The sequence below is a fragment of the Ovis aries genome, chromosome 12 (assembly GCF_016772045.2).
Source record: "Ovis aries strain OAR_USU_Benz2616 breed Rambouillet chromosome 12, ARS-UI_Ramb_v3.0, whole genome shotgun sequence".
Lineage (NCBI taxonomy): Eukaryota > Metazoa > Chordata > Mammalia > Artiodactyla > Bovidae > Ovis > Ovis aries.
In genome coordinates this window covers 2794422-2815046 of record NC_056065.1, presented here as the reverse complement: position 1 = coordinate 2815046, position 20625 = coordinate 2794422, and the positions used below count along the sequence as shown (strand labels likewise).

The 20625-nt window shown below is 44.9% G+C and overlaps 1 protein-coding gene and 1 pseudogene across 2 annotated transcripts in view; both read left to right on the top strand.

Moving 5' to 3' along the window:
• Positions 1 to 20625, top strand: part of DSTYK (dual serine/threonine and tyrosine protein kinase) — a 52895-nt gene that overhangs the window by 29547 nt on the left and 2723 nt on the right. Inside the window, exons 3-12 of one of the 2 annotated variants that reach the window (XM_042256966.1) lie at positions 5664 to 5940; positions 9388 to 9620; positions 10023 to 10106; positions 10731 to 10907; positions 11754 to 11883; positions 12238 to 12394; positions 12821 to 12953; positions 14550 to 14663; positions 18621 to 18735; positions 20088 to 20222. In XM_042256966.1, coding sequence (XP_042112900.1) covers positions 5664 to 5940; positions 9388 to 9620; positions 10023 to 10106; positions 10731 to 10907; positions 11754 to 11883; positions 12238 to 12394; positions 12821 to 12953; positions 14550 to 14663; positions 18621 to 18735; positions 20088 to 20222 — 1555 coding nt within the window. Of the gene's footprint in view, positions 1 to 5270; positions 5941 to 9387; positions 9621 to 10022; positions 10107 to 10730; positions 10908 to 11753; positions 11884 to 12237; positions 12395 to 12820; positions 12954 to 14549; positions 14664 to 18620; positions 18736 to 20087; positions 20223 to 20625 lie in introns of both variants that reach the window. The other variant, XM_027976207.2, reaches the window with a different exon arrangement.
• Positions 16074 to 17775, top strand: LOC114117336 (histone H3.3A-like; annotated as a pseudogene).

Genomic DNA, 20625 nt, shown 5'->3' with positions numbered 1-20625 from the left:
CAGATGCTTCTTTCTTTCTTCTCCATTCTTCTGTTGGCTTTCTTGATGAGTCTAGTGAATGGTGAGAGTCTAATAAATGGTCAGAGAATTCACACTCCCAATTTTGTATCTGTGGGTCCCTGGATGTTTGAATATCCGCACAGTAGAATGCATGGAGGCTATCCAGTACCTCCCTGTCAACTTGTGTGGTGTCTGGTTCATCACAATGTGAAATCAGATGGTTTTGATCCTTCAGGCTCCGTGCTTGTGAGCTGAGATGCAGACCTAATGCCTCTGCTTTGATGTGTGTGGGGTCGTACCACACTTCCGCTTTTAGCACGGTGGCCTCATGTTCCTGTGGCTAGTTGAGGGCTTTGGTTGGGATTATGGGTTTCCTCAAGTCTTGTTCTGGTCTGTGAGTTACCACTCCCTACTTTTACTGGCTAAGGATATGAGCTAGTATCCATTTTATGCTGACTGCTGGGGTGAAGCCCTGGGTTGGCACAGCTGCTTGTGGCCTGTTATATTCTAGAGAGCAGCTCAGCCACAGCTCCCCACTGGAGAGTGTTCAGGAGTCAGGGTGTTTTCTACAGTGTAACAGGAAGAGGGGGCATGCATGGACTGTGTGTGCTCAGTGGTGTCTGACTCTGCAGCACCGCGGAGGGATGTATTTGCCTTGCTATATAATTGGCGTTTAAGAGTGATAGTGATTTCAGAGAACTGTACACAAATGAGGAAGAATCAGCCCCGTGTAAAATGGGGAAAACTTCCTATTGTTCTGTGAGAGTGGGCATGGGAGGAGAGTTGATGGTGATGGTCGATGGAACATGGAGACAGGGCCTGGAGTCCGGGATGTGTCAGTTGTTAGCGCGGGGTAGGACCATATAGTTACGCGCTGCTGCTCTGTGTGATGGAATGAGGTTGCAGAACTGTAGACAAAACAAAGACATTCATGACCGATCTGAGTGTGTGATTGTCTTCTGCTTGAACTGTTGGTTAAGGTGACGGTCCGTAGCTCTCGCCGAGGGTGTAGTGTGCTGTGAGCCATAGGGAAAGAGTCCTCACCAGTCAGAGCCAGCATTCTTAGGAAGTGGTCAGGCTTCAGTGACTGAACCATTTTTTCTTGGCACTTACGATGTCATTTTATATTTAAAAAAACAACCAAAGAGGAAAATCTGGGTGTTTGCAGAGTAGCAGTTTGCTTTTTTATTACATTCTCTTAATCTTGCCAAGAGAATTGATGGTAATATGTCAGCGTCTGTAGATTCCACAGATTTGTGCAGCGATATTATAAAAGAGATATCTCATTAGGAATTTTCTGTGACTTAAGATGGGAATTATGGCATACTCTTCTGATTCCCTGGATTCTTCTTCCTTAACTGATTTCAGAGCTTCCTCACTGCTTCATTCTTGGAGTAGACGCAAACAGCAGTTCCAGATAAATGTGTGAGATATGGGTTAAAAAATAGACAGTTTTACATATGATGATTGAAAATGGTTTTGAGCAAATAGTAAAGGCATCATTCATTCATCCAGTAATTGCACATTTATTTATTGAACGTTCAGTAAGTGCAGACACTGTTCTAAGTGCCAGGAAGGAGTACAGCCTTCCATGAAATAGTCTGAGGTCAGTCTTCCCTCTCAGGTGGCCGTAATATATGGGCCAAGAACAGGGCTCATCCTCTCTGTGAATTTTTTTTCACTCCCTGTCTCCAGGAGACAGTGTGGCTTCCCTTTTTGTTTATAACCGTCAGGCATGAGTCATCCCTCTGCTGTGAGTGTTGCAGAATCACGTATCACATTCCAGTCTAGTTTGTACTGCCGCCAGGGTCTCAGCCAGCAGCTCTTTTTGCCTGTCTTTCAACAGTCAAGATAGTCAGAACAATGAGACCGACTAAACAAATTAATTAACTGGGGAATGGAGGAGAGAGAGCACGGTACTTGTTTTCTATCCGTTTTTGTTTGTACAAGATACATTTAGGAGTAGATACCTTCTTTCTAGGTGCCAATGCACCAGGCAGTGTCTACCATCAGAGTTCATTTTAGGGGAATTTTTAAAGCTTGATGTATAGCTGACGTATAGTATTATATAAGTTACAGGTAGAAAACGTAGTGGTTCACAATTTTTAAAGGTTGTATTCCATTTATAGTTATTATAAAATATGGGCTATATTCCCTGGAGCTTATTTATTTTATACCCAGAAGTTTGTACCTCATAATCCCCGACCCCAATCTTTCCCATCTCTCCTTCCTTGTCCGCACTGGTAACCACTAGTTTTTTGTCTGTGCCTCTGTGTCTGTTTCCTTTTTGTCATAATCGCCAGCTTGTTTTATTTCTTGGATGCCACTTGTGCGTGAGGTCATGCAGTGTGTGTCTTTCTGTGTCCGTTTCCCTTGGCACAGTGCCCTCCAGGTCCATCTGTGTGCAAATGGGCACATTACATTATTTTTATGGCTGAGTAATAGTCTATTGTGTGTGTGTGTGTGTGTGTATTTTATAGTGAAAGTATTAGTTGCTCAGTCATCCAACTCTGTAACCCCGTAAGCTGTAGCCCACCAGAGTCCTCTGTCCATGTAATTATCCAGGCAAGAATACTGGAGTGGGTAGCCATTCCCTTCTCCAGGGGATCTGCTGGTCCCATGGATTGAACCCAGGTCCTCCTACATTGCAGACAGATTTTTTTACCATCTGAACCACCATGGAGGTGTAGGTGTGTGTGTGTGTGTGTGTGTGTGTGTGTGTGTGTGTGTATACATATATACACCACATCTTCTCTATCCACTGAATCCACTGAATTCTTTTTTTTTTTTATTTCAAAAATGGATTTGCATTTGTGAGCAAATAAAAGTCAGCTCTCCTTTACAAAGGATATTGGTTCTACAGGTGGACTTGGCAGCTTTGGCTGCCAAGTTCTGTTGCACACATAACATGGTCCTTTGAGAAAAACCTGGAAATTTACTTTAAAATTTTAAGAAAATCCATCAAATAAACAAGCAGCAAAATTCTTCCTGAAAACTTTCTAAACAATACTTACTTTGGTTTGAATATTTAGACTTTTTTCTCTTAATAGTTCTCTAATAAGTTTGATTGATTTATATCTTTAAAAAGATATATTTAAGACAGAAGCCATTTAACAAAATTTTTAAAAGCCACTGTCACCTATAATTATCTTGTTATAACTTCATTTCTTGAAATTCTCTTCTAGTCTGTAATTACTAAATGTAATTAGAATGTTGGCATTTAAGTGATTACATGCTATACTTTGGACCTTAAATGTCCTTACGTACCCTCTCTTTTGAGCGTGCCTCGTGAAGCAATTCATACTCCAGCACTGTGACTCAGGGCAGTGAAAGGGGGCTTGTTCCGAATAGCAGAGTGAGTGTCAGATTAGTTTTCCAATCAGAAAACATTCCATGCAGTTTGAGGCACAGGCGAATAGCAGATTTCTTCTTGGCCTAGGCTTGGCTAGAAAGCAAGTAGATTTATACAGTGTTTGCTCAAATTACAAATGATGAGATGCTAAAAGCACTTTTAGGGAGTTCAAAGTGGCCAGCCAAATGAAAGTTCTGTGGCCTACCTGAGAATAAAATTTATGAATTCTTTGTTGAGGAAAAAGGTGAGGCCTTTGTACTTTAGTGGAAATAGAGCTTGCTGTCTCTCACTCTCTGTCCTTTAGTACAGGCGCGCGCGCGCACACACACACACACTTACACACAGTACAAGAAACAATAAGCTGGCATTTCCCAGCCCTTCTCCATTGTCTAGAGAAGGAGCTCAAAAAGGAAAACTCTTTAAAACATTTTAGAATTCTGCAAAGGATTGATTTTGAGTCTGCAGACTTCAGAGTTGGTGTGCCTGCAGGGGTAATGTAGGCATGAGTCTCCAGATCAATGCTTAGGTCTGGAGTGCCAGGCAAAGTGGGCAATTTCAGAGGTTTAGAGGAGCAAAATTTATTTCCCTCCATATTCCCATATGGATGGAAATGTATGCTCTTAAGTGAGTCGAGATCCTTAGTGAAGAAGTAGAATGATAAGCAGAAACCACTAGCTAGGGAAATGACCTGTTTAGGAGTTGGGTGTATCAGAGATGATTGGGTTCAAACATAGGTAACAGTCAGAAAAATAGGGGTTTGGTGCTTAAGCAAGACAGAGGTTAATATATTTTTCCCTTACATAAGTCCAGAGCTAGGCAGTTGAAAGCTGGTGTGGCAGCTCTGTAGTCATCAGAGATCCAAGCTCCCAGTCTCGTTTTGCTTCCTCGTCCTCAGGGCTGGCTTCCCCTCTCAGGACTGCCCAGGGCTGTAGGAGGGCCACTGCTGCTCTGTCCTCAGACCTGCGCTCCAGGCAGGAAGGGCAGGGCCAGAGCGTGCGCTCGCTTGCAGAGTGTCTTTTGTCCTACCTACTATTGGCTGCCCCTCCATAAAAGACATTGCCTTCCCGATGATGCATAAGTTAGATACTGAGTAGGCAGACCGGAGTCTCTGCCAGACCAAGTGATCATGAGCATAAAGGTGTTCCTGAGACCTAGATGGCTGAGACCTTGGGATGTTTGCCAACTCTTAAGGTAGGATGGTAATGTTTGACAGATCTAACCTTTAGTTTGCTGCTTGATTGATTGATTCAGCAGTGTTAAGGACTTACTCTATACCAGGCACTGAAATTACAGGAGTCAAAAAGATAGACATGTTCCCTCTCTCGGAAGAGTTTATAGGCTAATTGGGAAAAAAAAAAACAAAACTTGTTTTTAAATAAATAAATTATAAGTATATAAGTGTATTGACTATTAAGAGAAGGAGAAGTAGAGAGTACTCCCCTAATAGGGATTTCTTATTAGGAAAGACTCCAGAAGGGTATGACACTGTATACACTGAGATTTAAAGGATGCATGGGAGTTAGAAGGTTGAGGATGAGTCAGTTTAGAAAGAGGGGGAGGAATGTTCCAGGCAGATCCACTCCCAGTCTAAGAGTTCGTTCTTCATCAGAGGGAATCAGCGGGAGTTTCCAAAGCAACAAAAGGGACTCCAGGTTCTTTTTTTTATCTAAAATGGCTGAAAGGACTGCCATCCTTTCTACTTACTTGTTTTTTCACTGTCTCTTGATGAGTGCCTGCCTGCTTAGGTGGCACGAGGGAGTGTTGGTAACCGAGGAAGGAGGGGGACAAGTGATTGGGGCATATACTGAAGCCCAGTTGCCCGATCATAGATCTGCATTTTGGTCTCAGTGTGGGACTCTGGGGAGGCAAGGACTGGTTCTGAGCCTGAAGTGCTGATATGACCCCGTTCCCCTTCCAGGAAGTGGACATTGTGGTAGCACCGTGCCAAGGCCTCCGGCCCACAGTGGATGTTCTGGGTGACTTGGTGAATGATTTCTTGCCTGTGATAACCTATGCACTCCACAAAGATGAACTCTCTGAGAGGGATGAGCAAGAGCTTCAGGAAATCCGAAAGTATTTCTCCTTTCCCATATTCTTTTTCAAAGTGCCGAAGCTGGGCTCGGAGATAATCGACTCCTCCACTGAAAAAATGGAGAGTGAAAGGTCGCCGCTTCATCGCCAGCTGACTGACCTGGGCTATCTGAGCAGCGGCCACTGTAACTGTGGGGCCCCCGGCCAGGACGCCAGAGCTCAGAGCATGTTGGTGGAGCACAGCGAGAAGCTGAGACTCTTGAACGCGTTTTCTCACCAGGTGCTGCAGACTCGCCTGGTGGACGCAGCCAAGGCCCTGAACCTGGTGCACTGCCGCTGCCTCGACATCTTCATTAACCAGGCTTTTGACATGCAGCGGGACCTGCAGATCACGCCCAAACGTCTGGAGTACACTCGGAGAAAGGAGAACGAGCTGTACGAATCGCTGATGAATATTGCCAACCGGAAGCAAGAGGAGATGAAGGACATGATTGTTGAGACTCTTAACACCATGAAGGAGGAACTTCTGGATGATGCCGCCAACATGGAGTTCAAAGGTGGGTCCTAGAGAGAGCTTGGTAGGATGCAGGAACTGGGGCATCCTCGAACCCTTTCCAGCTGGCATAGAGTACATCCGTTCTGAAGCCCAAAGGAACCTACCCCGATGGGGCCCATTAGCAGCAGCCTACCTGAAATCATTGAGTGAGATTGGCCTCTCTTGTTCTGAGAGGCCTTCTTGGAAAAATCTGCCGTCGTTCCTTCCTATTTGATAAACTCATCCCAATACTGCTCTTTGGTCTCCAGTTCTCATTTGTATCCCCTTGCCTTCTTAAGACTGGAGGAGAGCTGCTTGAAGGATGTCGCTGAGCCGCGCTCTCACCCTGACTCCTTTGTCACGGCCCTTGCTGCTTTGCTGGGTCTCTTGTGTGTGTCATGGTCTCGTTTTCTTTTCAGGGTGCTCCTGAGACCTGACTCAGAAGGATTTCCCAAAGGAGCAGTTTTCACTTTTCCGGCATTCCTATCCTTCATGAATAACTGTTAACAAAACTGGGCCAATTGCTTAGTCATGTCGTTTGGTATCTGAGGTCTGGGTGCTACTGACTGTGTAGGGACTCCTGCGTGAACATTAGCTCTCAGTTCAGTTCAGTTGCTCAGTCATGTCCAACTCTTTTTGACCCCGTGGACTACAGCACACCAGGCCTCCCTGTCCAGCACCAACTCCTGGAGTTTTCTCAAACTCATGTCCATTGAGTCAGTGATACCATCCAACCATCTCATCCTCTGTCATCCCCTTCTCCTCCTGCCTTCAGTCTTTCCCAGCATCAGGGTCATTTCCAGTGAGTCAGCTCTTCACATCAAGTGGTCAAAGTATTGGAGTTTCAGCTTCAGCATCAGTCCTTCCAATGAATATTCAGGACTGATTTCCTTTAGGATTGACTGGTTGGATCTCCTTGCAGTCCAAGGGACTCTCAAGAATCTTCTCTAGTACCACAGTTCAAAAGCATCAATTCTTTGATGCTAAGCTTTCTTTATAGTCCAGCTCTCACATCCATACATGACTACTGAAAAAAAAACATAGCTTTGACTAGACAGGCCTTGCCGACAAAGTAATGTCTCTGCTTTTGAATATACTATCTAGGTTGGTCATAACTTTTTTCCAAGGAGTAAGCGTCTTTTAATTTCATGGCTGCAGTCACCATCTGCAGTGATTTTGGAGCACAAGAAAATAAAGTCTGTCACTGTTTCCATTGTTTCCCCATCTATTTGCCATGAAGTGATGGGACTGGATGTCATCATCTTAGTTTTTTGAATGTTGAGCTTTAAGACAACTTTTTCACTCTCCTCTTTCACTTTCATCAAGAGGCTCTTTAGTTCCTCTTTACTTTCTGTCATAAGGGTGATGTCATCTGCATATCTGAGGTTATTGATATTTTTCCTGGCAGTCTTGATTCCAGCTTGTGCTTCATCCAGCCTGGTATTTCTCATTATGTACTCTGCATATAAGTTAAATAAATAGGGTAACAATATACAGCCTTGATGTACTCCTTCCCCAATTTGAAACCAGTCCATTGTTTCATGTCCAATTCTAACTGTTGCTTCTTGACCTGTATACAGATTTCTCAGGAGCCGGTAAGGTGGTCTGGTATTCCCATCTCTTGAAGAATTTTCCACAGTTTGTTGTGATCCACACAGTCAAAGGCTTTGGCATAATTAATAAAGCAGAAGTAGCTGTTTTTCTGGAATTGTCTTGCCTTCTCTATGATCCAAAGGATGTTGGCAATTAGATCTCTGGTTCCTCTGCCTTTTTAAATCCAGCTTGAACATCTGGAAGTTCTTAGTTCATGTACTGTTGAAGCCTGGCTTACAGAATTTTGAGCATTGCTTTGCTAGGTGTGAGATGAGTGCAGTGGTGCAGTAGTTTGAGCATTCTTTGGCATTGCCTTTCTTTGGAGTTGGAATGAAACCTGACCTTTTCCAGTCCTGTGGCCACTGCTGAGTTTTCCAAATTTGCTGGCCTATTGAGTGCAGCACTTTTACAGCATCATCTTTAAAGAGTTGAAAGAGCTAACTGGAATTCCATCAGCTCCTCTAGCTTTGTTTGTAGTGATGCTTCCTAAGGCCCACTTGACTTCACACTCCAGGATGTCTGGCTCTAGGTGAGTGATCACACCATTATGGTTATCTGGGTCATGAAGATCTTTTTTGAATAGTTCTTCTGTGTATTCCTGCCACCTCTTCTTAATATCTCCTGCTTCTGTTAGGTCCATACCATTTCTGTCCTTTATTGTGCCCATCTTTGTATGAAAGGTTCCCTTGGTAGCTCTGATTTTCTTGAAGAAATCTCTAGTCTTTCCCATTCTGCTGTTTTCCTCATTTCTTTTCATTGATCACTGAGGAAGGCTTTCTTATCTCTCCTGCTGTTTTTGGAACTCTGCATTCAGATGGGTATATCTTTCCTTTTCTCCTTTGCCTTTTGCTTCTCTTCTCTTCTCAGCTATTTGTAAGGCCTCCTCAGACAACCATTTTGCCTTTTTGCATTTCTTTTTCTTGGGGATGGGCTTGATCACAATCCCCAATCTTGGGGATTGGGCTTCTGTACAATGTCACAAACTTCCATCCATAGTTCTTAACATAGTAGAACAGCCTCCATAGGTGGGTTCCGCTTATTGCCATTTTCTAGACAAGGGAATTAAGACTCAGATAGCTTCAGGAATTTGCTCAAGGTCACACAGATACTAAGTAGCAGAGGCAGAACTTGAATCTAGGTGGTCTGATTCCTGAGCTCATACTCATAATTTCCACACTTACTGCTGCTTTATCTATTCCCTGTTATTGATGTTACCATCTTCCTGGGAACCAGCTTCAGAACCTCAGCATGAGGATCTCCCTGGCGGTCCAGAGGTTCAGACTCTGCACTTCCAATGCAAGGATACACATTGTGTATCCTTGAGGCAATAACAGTGTTCCAGTTTTACTTTTTATTTCTCTAGTAATTGATTAGAATTGAATTCTTGACTCTTGTATTTATCTCATTAATATGCTAGGAAGTGTGAAATATTACAAAGATTAGAGGCTTTGGAATTCATCAGCTTTGCGTTCAAACGCTAGGTATATTATTCCCTAACTCTACCATCCCCTCCCAGTGCCCAGTTTATTCTCTTTTTGAGGCTTTTTCCTGACTTATCAAATGTAACCAGTGATACCCTTTTGACGTTGTTGTTAGGGTTAAATTAGATCAGATACGTAAAACACTTCCTCCCCTTCTGTAAATGTGATGCAAGAGCTCGCAGATCAGCAGGTTCGTTCTGTGCACAGGTGCTCCTTCAGGACTCGTAGACACCTCAGAGGGCTGAGGGTTGCATGGCCCCTCATGCTGAGAGTCAGAGGTAGTCAGCCATGTGTGCTTTGTAGCCGTCAGCATGCTAGCTCCTTGGGTCCAACTTTATTCAGTGTACCTGCCCATTCCCCTCACAACCAACTAGCTTTTTGCTGTGCCTCCATAGATGTCATTGTCCCTGAGAATGGAGAACCAGTGGGCACCAGAGAGATCAAATGCTGCATCCGACAGATCCAGGAGCTCATCATTTCCCGGCTTAATCAAGCAGTGGCTAACAAGCTGATCAGCTCCGTGGATTACCTACGTGAGAGCTTCGTTGGAACCCTGGAACGGTGTCTGCAGAGCCTGGAGAAGTCTCAGGATGTCTCAGTTCACATCACCAGTAATTATCTCAAACAGGTACTCAGAGGGTAGTTAAGAGCTGGCCACAGATAACACATGAAACAGAATCCACCCACGAGCCCAGCGTCAAGTTAGCCAAGAATTTCCCTTTCAATCTTTTTGCCAGTCCAGTTTGAATTTTGTTTTCCTGTCTCATGACTGCTGTCTGTGGGAGGTGCTTGTGAACTGTCAGGTTGCAGTTCAGCCAATGAGCAAGATGATGAAGATGAAGTAGAGGGGTCCCATTGGCCACAAAACAGATGACCACCCTGTCTTGACTGCACATACACTGAGGGGTAGATTTGGGAACCTTGAAACTGGACCATGTTCTTGAAATAAATATCATTTGTTGCATTTTTAATTAGCCACTTTATTCAGGGCATATATATATTGACTTTCTTATTGTGTCTTCTTTTTCAGGTCTTAAATGCTGCCTATCATGTTGAAGTCACATTTCACTCAGGGTCCTCAGTTACCAGGATGCTATGGGAGCAAATCAAACAGGTAGAGGATTTTTAGGGAAAGAGTTTTGTCGCTCCAGCAGGAACTAGTGTCTAGGATATCTGTCCTAGACAGACTGGTATCTGTCAGTATAGGTGGCCATTTGTCCTGATTTTCCTGCCTGGGGAAGTTCTGATTTATGCCTGTTCTGAAATAATTACTAACAGTGTCCCCTTTAGCTCTTAAAAGTGATGTATCTAAATGATATTTTATGGAGCCATAAAACTCTACTTCTCTAGCTTTTTGATGTTTCTTTTCCCCAGCCTAAGTGTTTTCTCAGAACCAGGCTTTGTTACCAAAGACCATGAGTATGATGTATTTTCTGGTATTCAGTCTGGTTCTTATATTGAATTATTTGGTGACTTTAGAAAGGGATTTATCAGGCACCCCCAGTACATTGTGAATGTATTGAGGATTCATGAACATGCATTCCAAGCCTAATGTTCTTTGATGCTTTCCATTGGACTGAGCCCCAATTTTGTGGTAGGTGAAATTGGAGAGGGGTGTTGAACCTCATACAGCCCTTGTCTTAAGATCCCGGCCTGCTGAGTGGGTAATCCAGCGAGGAAGGGGTTCTAATGGTCCCTGTCTCCACCCCTCGGTGTTCTCACTACCCCGTCCTGGCAGATCATCCAGCGCATCACTTGGGTGAGCCCGCCTGCCATCACGCTGGAGTGGAAGAGGAAGGTGGCCCAGGAGGCCATCGAGAGCCTCAGTGCCTCCAAGCTGGCCAAAAGCATCTGCAGCCAGTTCAGGACTCGGCTCAACAGTTCTCACGAGGCCTTTGCAGCTTCCTTGCGGCAGGTGAGTCTTAGGAAGGGCGATGCAGCCGGATCAAGCAGAGAGGCGCCTCATCTGCTGTGGAGTGCTTTATCTGCTGCCCTCTGTAATTGTTTAAAACTCGTCAGTACATTTTCTTTCTGCTGTGTGAGAGGATAATACTCAGTCACAGGGTGTTCCATCGATAAACGTTTCGTGTGGATGTTCTTCTGACTCTGGAGAGAACGGAGAAAATGCAGTTAATTTCTCCTCACTTCACTGAATGAGGAATGAAAATCAAGGGGTAGGAATTTTATATGAGTTTATATAGTATTTTAGGAATGAGGGACAAAAAGGGATGGCATTCCAGCTTCCATGTGTGTGCTTAGTCACTCAGTCACGTCCGACTCTTTGCAGCCCCGTGGACTGCAGCTTGCCAGGCTCCGTGGGGATTCTCCAGGCAAGAACACTGGAGTGGGTTGCCATGCCCTCCTTCAGAGGATCTTCCCAACCCGGGGATCAAACCCAGGTCTCCTGCCCCACAGGCAGATTCTTCACTGTCTGAGCCACCCGGGAAGCCCCCGGCTTTCATAGTGGTTTGCAATTGTGTGCCATTTGCTTGCACCTTTAGGGTGTGTGTGGGTGTGTGCAGGTGCATGTGTGTACATGTTTGTGGAGGGAGGGTGGGTAGATGTGATTATACATCCAGGAGGAAAATGTTATCACTTAACGAGTGCTCACTACCTGCCAACCCCTGAGTTGCGTTACATGCATCTTACTTAATTCTCACAGCTACCCTCATGAGGTAGGTATTGTTATCTCTATAATAGGCAAGGAAGCCAAAGCTGGGGGCCTGATAAGCCATATTTCTTTCTTCCTTTTCTGTCCCAGCTGGAAGCTGGCCACTCAGGCCGGTTGGAGAAAACTGAAGATCTATGGCTGAAGGTTCGGAAAGATCATGCTCCCCGCCTGGCACGCCTTTCGCTGGAAAGCCGTTCTTTACAGGATGTCTTACTGCATCGTGAGTCCTTACTTTTTCCCTAGGAAATGGGAGGAGGCTTCTGAATACCTAACATCCTCAGGCCCAACCTCGAAGAATCCCACTGTCTAAAGCTTGCAAAGCTATCTAAACATCTACTATTTTTGAGTTTCTGATGAAGTCTGCTTGGTCCTGCTGTTTATATAGTTCAGATAACAGAACCGCAGTTTATTTAAATTAAAGCAGTTAGGTTGCTACTGGTTTACAAAACATCCCCATTTCTCCCCCTGGCATAGTTACGACTTCCTGCTTCTAAGCAGGTCCGTGTCTGAGAATCTTAAGAGTCAGTTGCCCAGCAAATTCACATCCTTCCTGCCTTATCTCTGTCCCTTACAGGTAAACCCAAATTGGGGCAGGAGCTGGGCCGGGGCCAGTACGGCGTGGTGTACCTGTGTGACAACTGGGGGGGGCACTTCCCCTGTGCCCTCAAGTCGGTTGTCCCTCCAGATGAGAAGCACTGGAATGACCTAGCTTTGGAGTTCCACTACATGAGGTAAGTTCTGGCCTCAGTCAGCTTTGTGGGGAGCAGCTCTTCTAGAGAAGAGCCTAGAAACCTCATATAAATGCTGTACCAAGAGACGCAGTGTGCCCTGTCTCTCCATTCCATGTCTCACAGTGTTGTAGGCCAGTATTCCGGTGTCAGGTCCAGAAACGTGCTCTCTTCAAGGCCTCTACTCCTTTCCCTGCCCTTTCCCCCAATCCTAATTCTTAGACACATCCTTATATTTGCCTTTCTTCCTTAGTCCTCAATTCTCAGATTCTATAATTCTCTGTCCTTGTTAGAGAGGCCATTCTCTTTGCCCTCTCTGTCCTGAGGGCCATTACTCTGGGCCTGGACTAAGCATGGTCCCCCGTGGTGACGTGCTACTCGAGGGTATTAACTAAGTGCTCTAGCCCAGGCCTCTCTGCTCCTCACCAGGTCTCTGCCAAAGCACGAGCGCTTGGTGGATCTGCACGGCTCCGTCATTGACTACAGCTACGGCGGTGGCTCCAGCATCGCCGTGCTGCTCATCATGGAGCGGCTGCACCGGGACCTCTACACGGGACTGAAGGTGAGGGCCAACAGGGGTGGCCAGCTGGCAGCCAGGTTCACGGGCTCCTTTCTGGCCTTTCCTCCCTTCTTCCTGATTCAGAGCCTCTAGCTCTCATAAGACATTTTTAGAGTAATCAAACTTTATTACCTTCAGTTCCAAAACCCTAAAAAATGTCTCAGAAGTTGATTTTTGGCCCCATTTTATATCTAGAATATTGCAATACACTGTTTTTACCTATAGTAAAAATCTAGACTATACAGAGAAGCAGAAAAGCTTCCTATAACTCTACTATTCTTTCTTTTTTTTGTTCTCTGTGAATTAAACCAGTTTTTTGGTCAACAAATATTTATTAGTGGTTACTTTGTACAAGGCCTTGTATTAAGCAACATAAGAGGATATCAAAAAACATATAATTTGAAAAAATATATATATATATTTTGGCCAGGACTTAAAAAAAAATTGTAGTCAGTGATCATTTCATGAATAGGTGGCGTTTGGGTTTGATAATACCCTGGTGGGTAAAATTTGGGCAGATGCTGCTGGAAAGAAGAAGTTATACCAAGGGAAGAAATAGGCTGGTGCCCAGGATATGTGAAGGACACTATGACTGTGTTGGAGCAGGTGGTTCATTTGGGGAATAGAGGGGAAACGATATGCAAAGAAGTGCTGGGAACAGATTATAGAAGACCAAAACTGTTAAGAATTCCATAAAATTCAAATTCCCTTGTAGACAGTGAGAAGCAAAAGATTTCGAACAAAGGTAAAAATGTTCTCAGTTGAGTGCTGAGTTCCCCTCATCTAAAACAGCCCCCAGCAGGGAAATAGGGAGGTTTCTTTTGTTTGTCCTCTACACTGGAGCTAGAAAAGCTAACCCCAGAGTGTCTGGTAGGTTTCTTCTGACAGGTGCCTCTTTTCCCAGTTTATATGGAAGCTTTCAGAAGTAAGACTGAAGAATCTTCAGAAATGCTTGCAGGAGCCATGAGAAACCAACCAAATGAAGAAAAGGACTCTCCAAGTGGCTTCCCTTCTTCATTTCAGGGGAGTTAGGGTCAGCACCTTGAGGTGCTTTTCCATAAGTGGGTTAGGGAACCATGTAGGGGCTTCTGGATAAGTGATATAACACTCTCCAGAATTCAGAAGACCCTAACTTGGAACCTTGCTGGACGTAACATGAATGACTCTGGCATTTGAATCCATAAAACCAAACCTGGACTAACCAGGCCTACAAAGCAACAGGAGGAAACCTGCCTGAGAGTCCTGGAAATGCTTGCTCTGCGTCTCTGGCAGTTCTAGAGTTTATTCAGGTTAGAGATGAGCCCATGCCTTCAGGTGTCTGGTTGTGGCTCTCCTGCTCACCTGTGGGGCTCACCCAGCTGCCTCAGTGCTGCCTCCGGGAGGCTCGCTCTGGCCCTTGCAGCTTGCCTCTCCTTGCTCCCCTTTGTTTCCCTCTCCTGGCTGCCTTCCTCTTCCCTTGTTTTTATCCACCTCTCTGCTGGTGTGCCCTAGTGTGCACAGTCTTCTCAGTACCTCACAGAGGAACTCCTGGTTGGTATAAGCGAGTTGGGTTGAGGAGTCGTCCTCTTGGTGACATGTAAACCCTTTTGTCTCCCCAAGGCTGGGCTGGCCCTGGAGACCCGTTTGCAGATAGCCCTAGATGTTGTGGAGGGAATCCGCTTCCTGCACAGCCAGGGGCTTGTCCACCGTGATGTCAAACTGAAAAATGTGCTGGTAAGTAAGAGCTGTTTCCCCAGGGTAACTCCCTGTCTCTGCGTGTAAGTGACCTTTGGAAGGAGGTATACATACATCAGGGCTTCCCTAGCGGCTCAGATAATAAAGAATCTGCCTGCAGCGGAGGAGACTCATGTCTAGGAGACAAGTCCTGGGTTGGGAAGACCCCCTAGAGAAGGGAACGGTTATTCACTCCAGTATTCTTGCCTGGAGAATTCCACGGACAGAGGAGCCTGGCTAGCTACTCTCCATAGGGTCTCAAAGAGTCGGACACGACTGAGTGACTAATACTTTCACACATAAATATAAATTTGTTCACAGGAAAAGACTGGGGTGAGAGTAGAACAATTCACAGCAGAATGGATGGATGGTATCTTGGACTTGCAGCTTAGGGAAGAATTGCGGCATAGGTCTAGCTTATATTGCTTAAGGTGTTTTCTCCTAACCCTGGTGAGAAAATTTAAGCTTACAGAGAAGCTAAAAAAGTGGTATGATGAAGACCCACATACTGCTCGTTCAGATTCATAGTCTCTCTCCTGGTGTGGCTGTCTTTGTCTCTGTCTCTCTCTCTTCACCTGCATATGCACACACATTTTTTTACTAAACTATATGAGAGTAAGTTGCAGATGAAGGTCTTCTTCTAGGGAATTCCCTCGTGATCCATGGCTAAGACTCTGTGCTACCAATGCAGGAGGCCCAGGTTCGATCCCTGGTCAGGGAACTGGATTCACATAATTGCAACTAAGAGTTCTCATGTTGCAACTAAAGACCCTGCATGCCACAACAAAGATTGAAGCTCCCAAGTGCTGCAGCCAAGGCTGGGAGCAGCTAAACTGATTTAAAATAAACTTTGCTCCCAAATACTTCAGCTTGTATCTCTTAAGGAAAAGACATTCTTCCACATGATTAAAATACCATTATCGGGGCCTCCTTGATGGCTCAGTGGTAAAGAACCCACCTGCCAGTGCAGGAGACACAGGAGCAGTGGATTTGGTCCCTGGGTCGGGAAGATCCCCTGGAGGAGGAAATGGCAACCCACTCCAGTATTCTTGCCTGGGAAATTCCATGGACAGAGGAGGCTGGCAGGCTTCAGTCCATGGGGTCATAAAGAGTTGGACAGGACTGATGGTCAGAGTACATCATGAGAAACGCTGGGCTGGAAGAAGCACAAGCTGGAATCAAGATTGCCAGGAGAAATATCAATAACCTCAGATATGCAGATGACACCACCCTTATGGCAGAAAGTGAAGAGGAGCTGAAAAGCCTCTTGATGAAAGTGAAGGAGGAGAGCGAAAAAGCTGGCCTAAAGCTCAACATTCAGAATTGTGTTCGCAGCCACCGCCGCGCCGCCGTTGCTCTCCAATGCCAGCGCCGCCTCTAGCTCGCCGAGCTCCAGCCCAAGGAGAAAGGGGGTAAGTAAGGAGGTCTCTATACCATGGCTCGTACAGAGCAGACTGCCTGCAAATCGACTGGTGGTAAAGCACCAAGGAAGCAACTCGCTACAAAAGCCTCTCTCAAGAGTGCGCCCTCTACTGGAGGGGTGAAGAAACCTCATCGTTACAGGCCTGGTACTGTGGCACTCCGTGAAATTAGGCATTATCAGAAGTCCACTGAACTTCTGATTCGCAAACTTCCCTTCCAGCGTCTGGTGCGGGAAATTGCTCAGGACTTCAAAACAGATCTGTGCTTCCAGAGTGCAGCTCTTGGTGCTTTGTAGGAGGCAAGTGAGGCCTATCTGGTTGGCCTTTTTGAAGACACCAACCTGTGTGCTGTCCATGCCAAACGTGTAACAATTATGCCAAAAAACATCCAGCTAGCAAGCCGCATATGTGGAGAACGTGCTTAAGAATCCACTATGATGGGAAACATTTCATTCTTAAAAAAAGAATTCTCTTTTTCCTGTTATTGGTAGTTCTGAATGTTAGATATTTTTTTCCCATGGGGTTAAAAGGTACCTAAGTATATGATTGCAAGTGGAAAATAGGGGACAGAAACCAGGTATTGGCAGTTTTTCCATTTTCGTTTGTGTGAATTTTTAATATAAATGCAAGGACATAAAGCATTAATGAAAGTAAAAATGTTTCAGTGAACAAATTTCAGCAGTTCAACTTTATAACAATTATAAATCTGTTAAATTTTTCTGGACAGTGCCAGCATTTGGATTTTTTTAAAACAAGTAAATTTCTTATTGACTACAACTAAATGGTGTTTGGAGCATTTTTATCATGCAGTAGATTCCATCCATTCACTATACTTTTCTAACTGACTTGTCCTACATGCAAGCACATGTTTTTAATGTTGTCTGTCTTCTGTGCTGTTCCTATAAGTTTGCTATTAAAATACATTAAACTATAAAAAAAGAAATCAACATTCAGAATATGAAGATCATGGCATCTGGTCCCATCATTTCATGGCAAATAGATGGGGAAACGTGAAAACAGTGTCAGACTTTATTTTTTGGGGCTCCAGAATCACTGCAGATGGTGACTGCAGCATGAAATTAAAAGACGCTTGCTCCTTGGAAGAAAAGTTATGACCAACCTAGATGGCATATTGAAAAGCAGAGACCTTACTTTGCCAACAAAGGTCCGTCTAGTCAAGGCTATGGTTTTTCCTGTGGTCATGTATGGATGTGAGAGTTGGACTGTGAAGAAAGCTGAGCGCCGAAGAATTGATGCTTTTGAACTGTGGTGTTGGAGAAGACTCTTGAGAGTCCCTTGGACTGCAAGGAGATCCAACCAGTCCATTCTGAAGGAGATCAACCCTGGGTGTTTTTTGGAAGGAATGATGCTGAAGCTGAAACTCCAGTACTTTGGCCACCTCATGCGAAGAGTTAACTCATTGGAAAAGACATGCTGGGAGGGATTGGGGGCCAGAGGAGAAGGGGACAACAGAGGATGAGATGGCTGGATGGCATCACCAACTCAATGGACGTGAGTCTGAGTGAACTCCGGGAGTTGGTGATGGACAGGGAGGCCTGGTGTGCTACGATTCATGGGGTCGCAAAGAGTCGGACACGACTGAGCGACTGAACTGAGCACAGTACAGTTACAGTTACATAAAGATTTTATAACACTGTGTTAGTTTCTGGTATTAAAATGATTCCATTCTACATATCTGTATTCTTTTATCATGTTCTTACCAATTTTATGCCTTTACAAGATACTGAATATAGTTCCCTGTGCTATAAACATTGTTGATTATCTGTTTTATATGTATAGTTTGTATGTGCTAATCCAAAACTCCTAATTTATCACTCTGCCACCCCGTTCCCCTTTGGTAGCCACAAGTTTGCTTTCCAAGTCTGTGAATCTTCTTCTGTTTTGTAAGTGAGTTCATCTGTGTCATGTGTTAGATTCCACACAGCAGTGGCATCATATGCTTGTCTTTCTCTGTCTGGCCGACTTCTCTCCTTTTGGTAATCTCTAGGTCCATCCATGGTGCTGCAAATGGCATCATTCCATTCTCTTTTATGGCTGAGTTATATTCCATTATATATACATACAGTTGCTTCTTTATTCCTCTGAGACATAGATTTCCTTAGGAAAGGAAACTTGAGGGTGTCAAAGAAGCGCTCAGCTGACCAAAGGACCTCAACCTTCTTACATACCAACTTTCTGCCCTGGGTCTGGAGGTCAGAGGAGAATAATCAGGAACTGAAACACTCCTTATGTCCTTCCCTTACTCATTCTTCCAAGATTTGCTAAGCTCCTAATGTGTGCCAGGCACTATGCTATATGCTGGGGACACAAAGATGAAAAAGACAGTCCTTGCGCCAGGTTGCTTATGGTCTAGGGAGAAGAAGGAATGGGAGTGGATCTGGAGGCGGGGAGGCTGGAGGCAGAGCTGATGAAGCGCTGCTCTGAGGTAGATGCCTACTTTTGAGCTTGGGTATGCAGTTGAGCACTGTGTGCAGGACCCAGGCATAGGGTGACTGTCATCCTGCTTTGTCGGCAGTTGGACAAGCAGAACCGTGCCAAGATCACGGACTTAGGATTCTGCAAGCCAGAGGCCATGATGTCAGGCAGCATTGTGGGGACGCCAATCCATATGGCCCCTGAGCTTTTCACAGGTAAGCCGGAGGGCGGGGAGTGGGTTTGGGTAGAGCTCTGTATTTTAACCAAGTGCTACCCTTCGGACTAGGTGATACCCACAAGTACTGCTGGCAGTTCTGGTACAGGCAGGGGAGAAACCAGAAGAGGAGAAACCCAAGACAAGTAGGGAGAAAAGGGAAGAGGTAAAGGAGCAAGAAAGGCAGTTATAAATGGGAATCCCCAGCTATCTTCTGGCTGTCTCTCTAGGCTGTTAGTGCCATAATTGCCATAGTCAGTCAGTTATTTAATCAGAAGCATTGACAAAGTCAGAAATAGAAGGATATCGTATATTAACACATATATTACAGAATCTGGAAAAATGATACTGATGAACCTATTTGAAGGGCAGGAATAGAGATGCAGATGAAGGGCATGGACTTGTGGACACAGCAGGGGAAGGAGAGGGTGGGATGAATTAAGAGTTTCACTGACATACATACACCACCATGTGTGAAATAGATGGCTAGTAGGAAGCTGCTCAGGCTTCCCGATGGCTCAGTGGTGAGGAATCCGCCTCCCAGTGCAGAAGAGTCGAGTTTGCGCCCTGGTCAGGGAGATGCCCTGAAGAAGGAAATGGCAACCCACTCCAGTATTCTTGCCTGGAGAATCGCATGGAGCCTAACGTGTTACAGTCCATGGGGTCGCAAAGAGTCAGCCAAGGCTGAGCGACAGCATTAGGATCAGGAGTTAGTTGGACACACTAACTACAGTGTACTAACTGTAGTTTTATACACACATCGAAAAGAAGTAGACAGTCATCATTTTTCTTTCCCTGACTTTAAAAGAATTGCTCTTCCCACTTCTAGTATTTGATCTTGGCTACTTCATATTTGAACTCCTTTGATTGTTTCTACTGCAGTTCATCCTACTGTTGTAACAGTAATCTTTCTAAAGTATTTTCTTCATGTTACCTCCTGCTCTAAAGCATAAATGACCCCTTCTCCCCACCGAATCCAGACTATCTGATTTTAAATATCTTTATGTTCTGGTTCCAACCTATTTACCCACCTGTATTTTCCAATTTTATTTCCCTAATATGACCTTTCAGGATTAATCTTTTTGACAGTCCCATTAAAATTAAAGGCCTGTTTTCCTTCTTCTTTGTCAAGTTCCAGTCTTGATTCTCTTAATCTTTGACCCTCCCAGTGCCATAATTGTTCATAGTATAAAATGGGCATTGTAAACGTGTCCTTTCTAACAGGGTTGTGGTAAGAGATAATGGATAGCAAAGGCTTTTGAAAAAAGTGTGAAAAGGCCTCCACTGATGCACGTGAGTGTGATGCTGTTGACTCCCTCCCTGCTCACTACTTGTCACCCTTTCTTGCTGCAGGGAAGTATGATAATTCCGTGGATGTCTACGCTTTTGGCATTCTCTTCTGGTATATCTGCTCAGGCTCTGTCAAGCTCCCTGAGGCATTTGAGAGGTGTGCCAGCAAAGACCATCTCTGGAACAATGTGCGGAGAGGTGAGAGCCACGAGCCCTGCTTCAACGACTCCCCTGGCAGGAGCACGCTAAAAGCCCCCGCTCCCGCAGCACCTCCCATCCCCTGCTCTGGCCACTCCACAGCGTGACCTCATACACGTTTAAATCATCGTGGAATCCAGAAAAGACATTTAAGTCCACCCTTTCCTTCCAGGCAGCATGGTTCTGAATTCTCAGAAAGGCTTTTTTATTGAACATGTCTAGTTCTTCAACTTCCTATGCAGGTATACTCCAGTTTCTCATCACTGTTATTATTAAGTTCTAACCTAGATAACTGCAGCTGAAGCCAAAGCTTATTGCATTGTGTAACATCCCGAGTCCCAACTGGGTAATTGATCAGAGCCGATCATCCCTCTTCGTTGTGTCGGTCCCTTCTCGCTGCCTC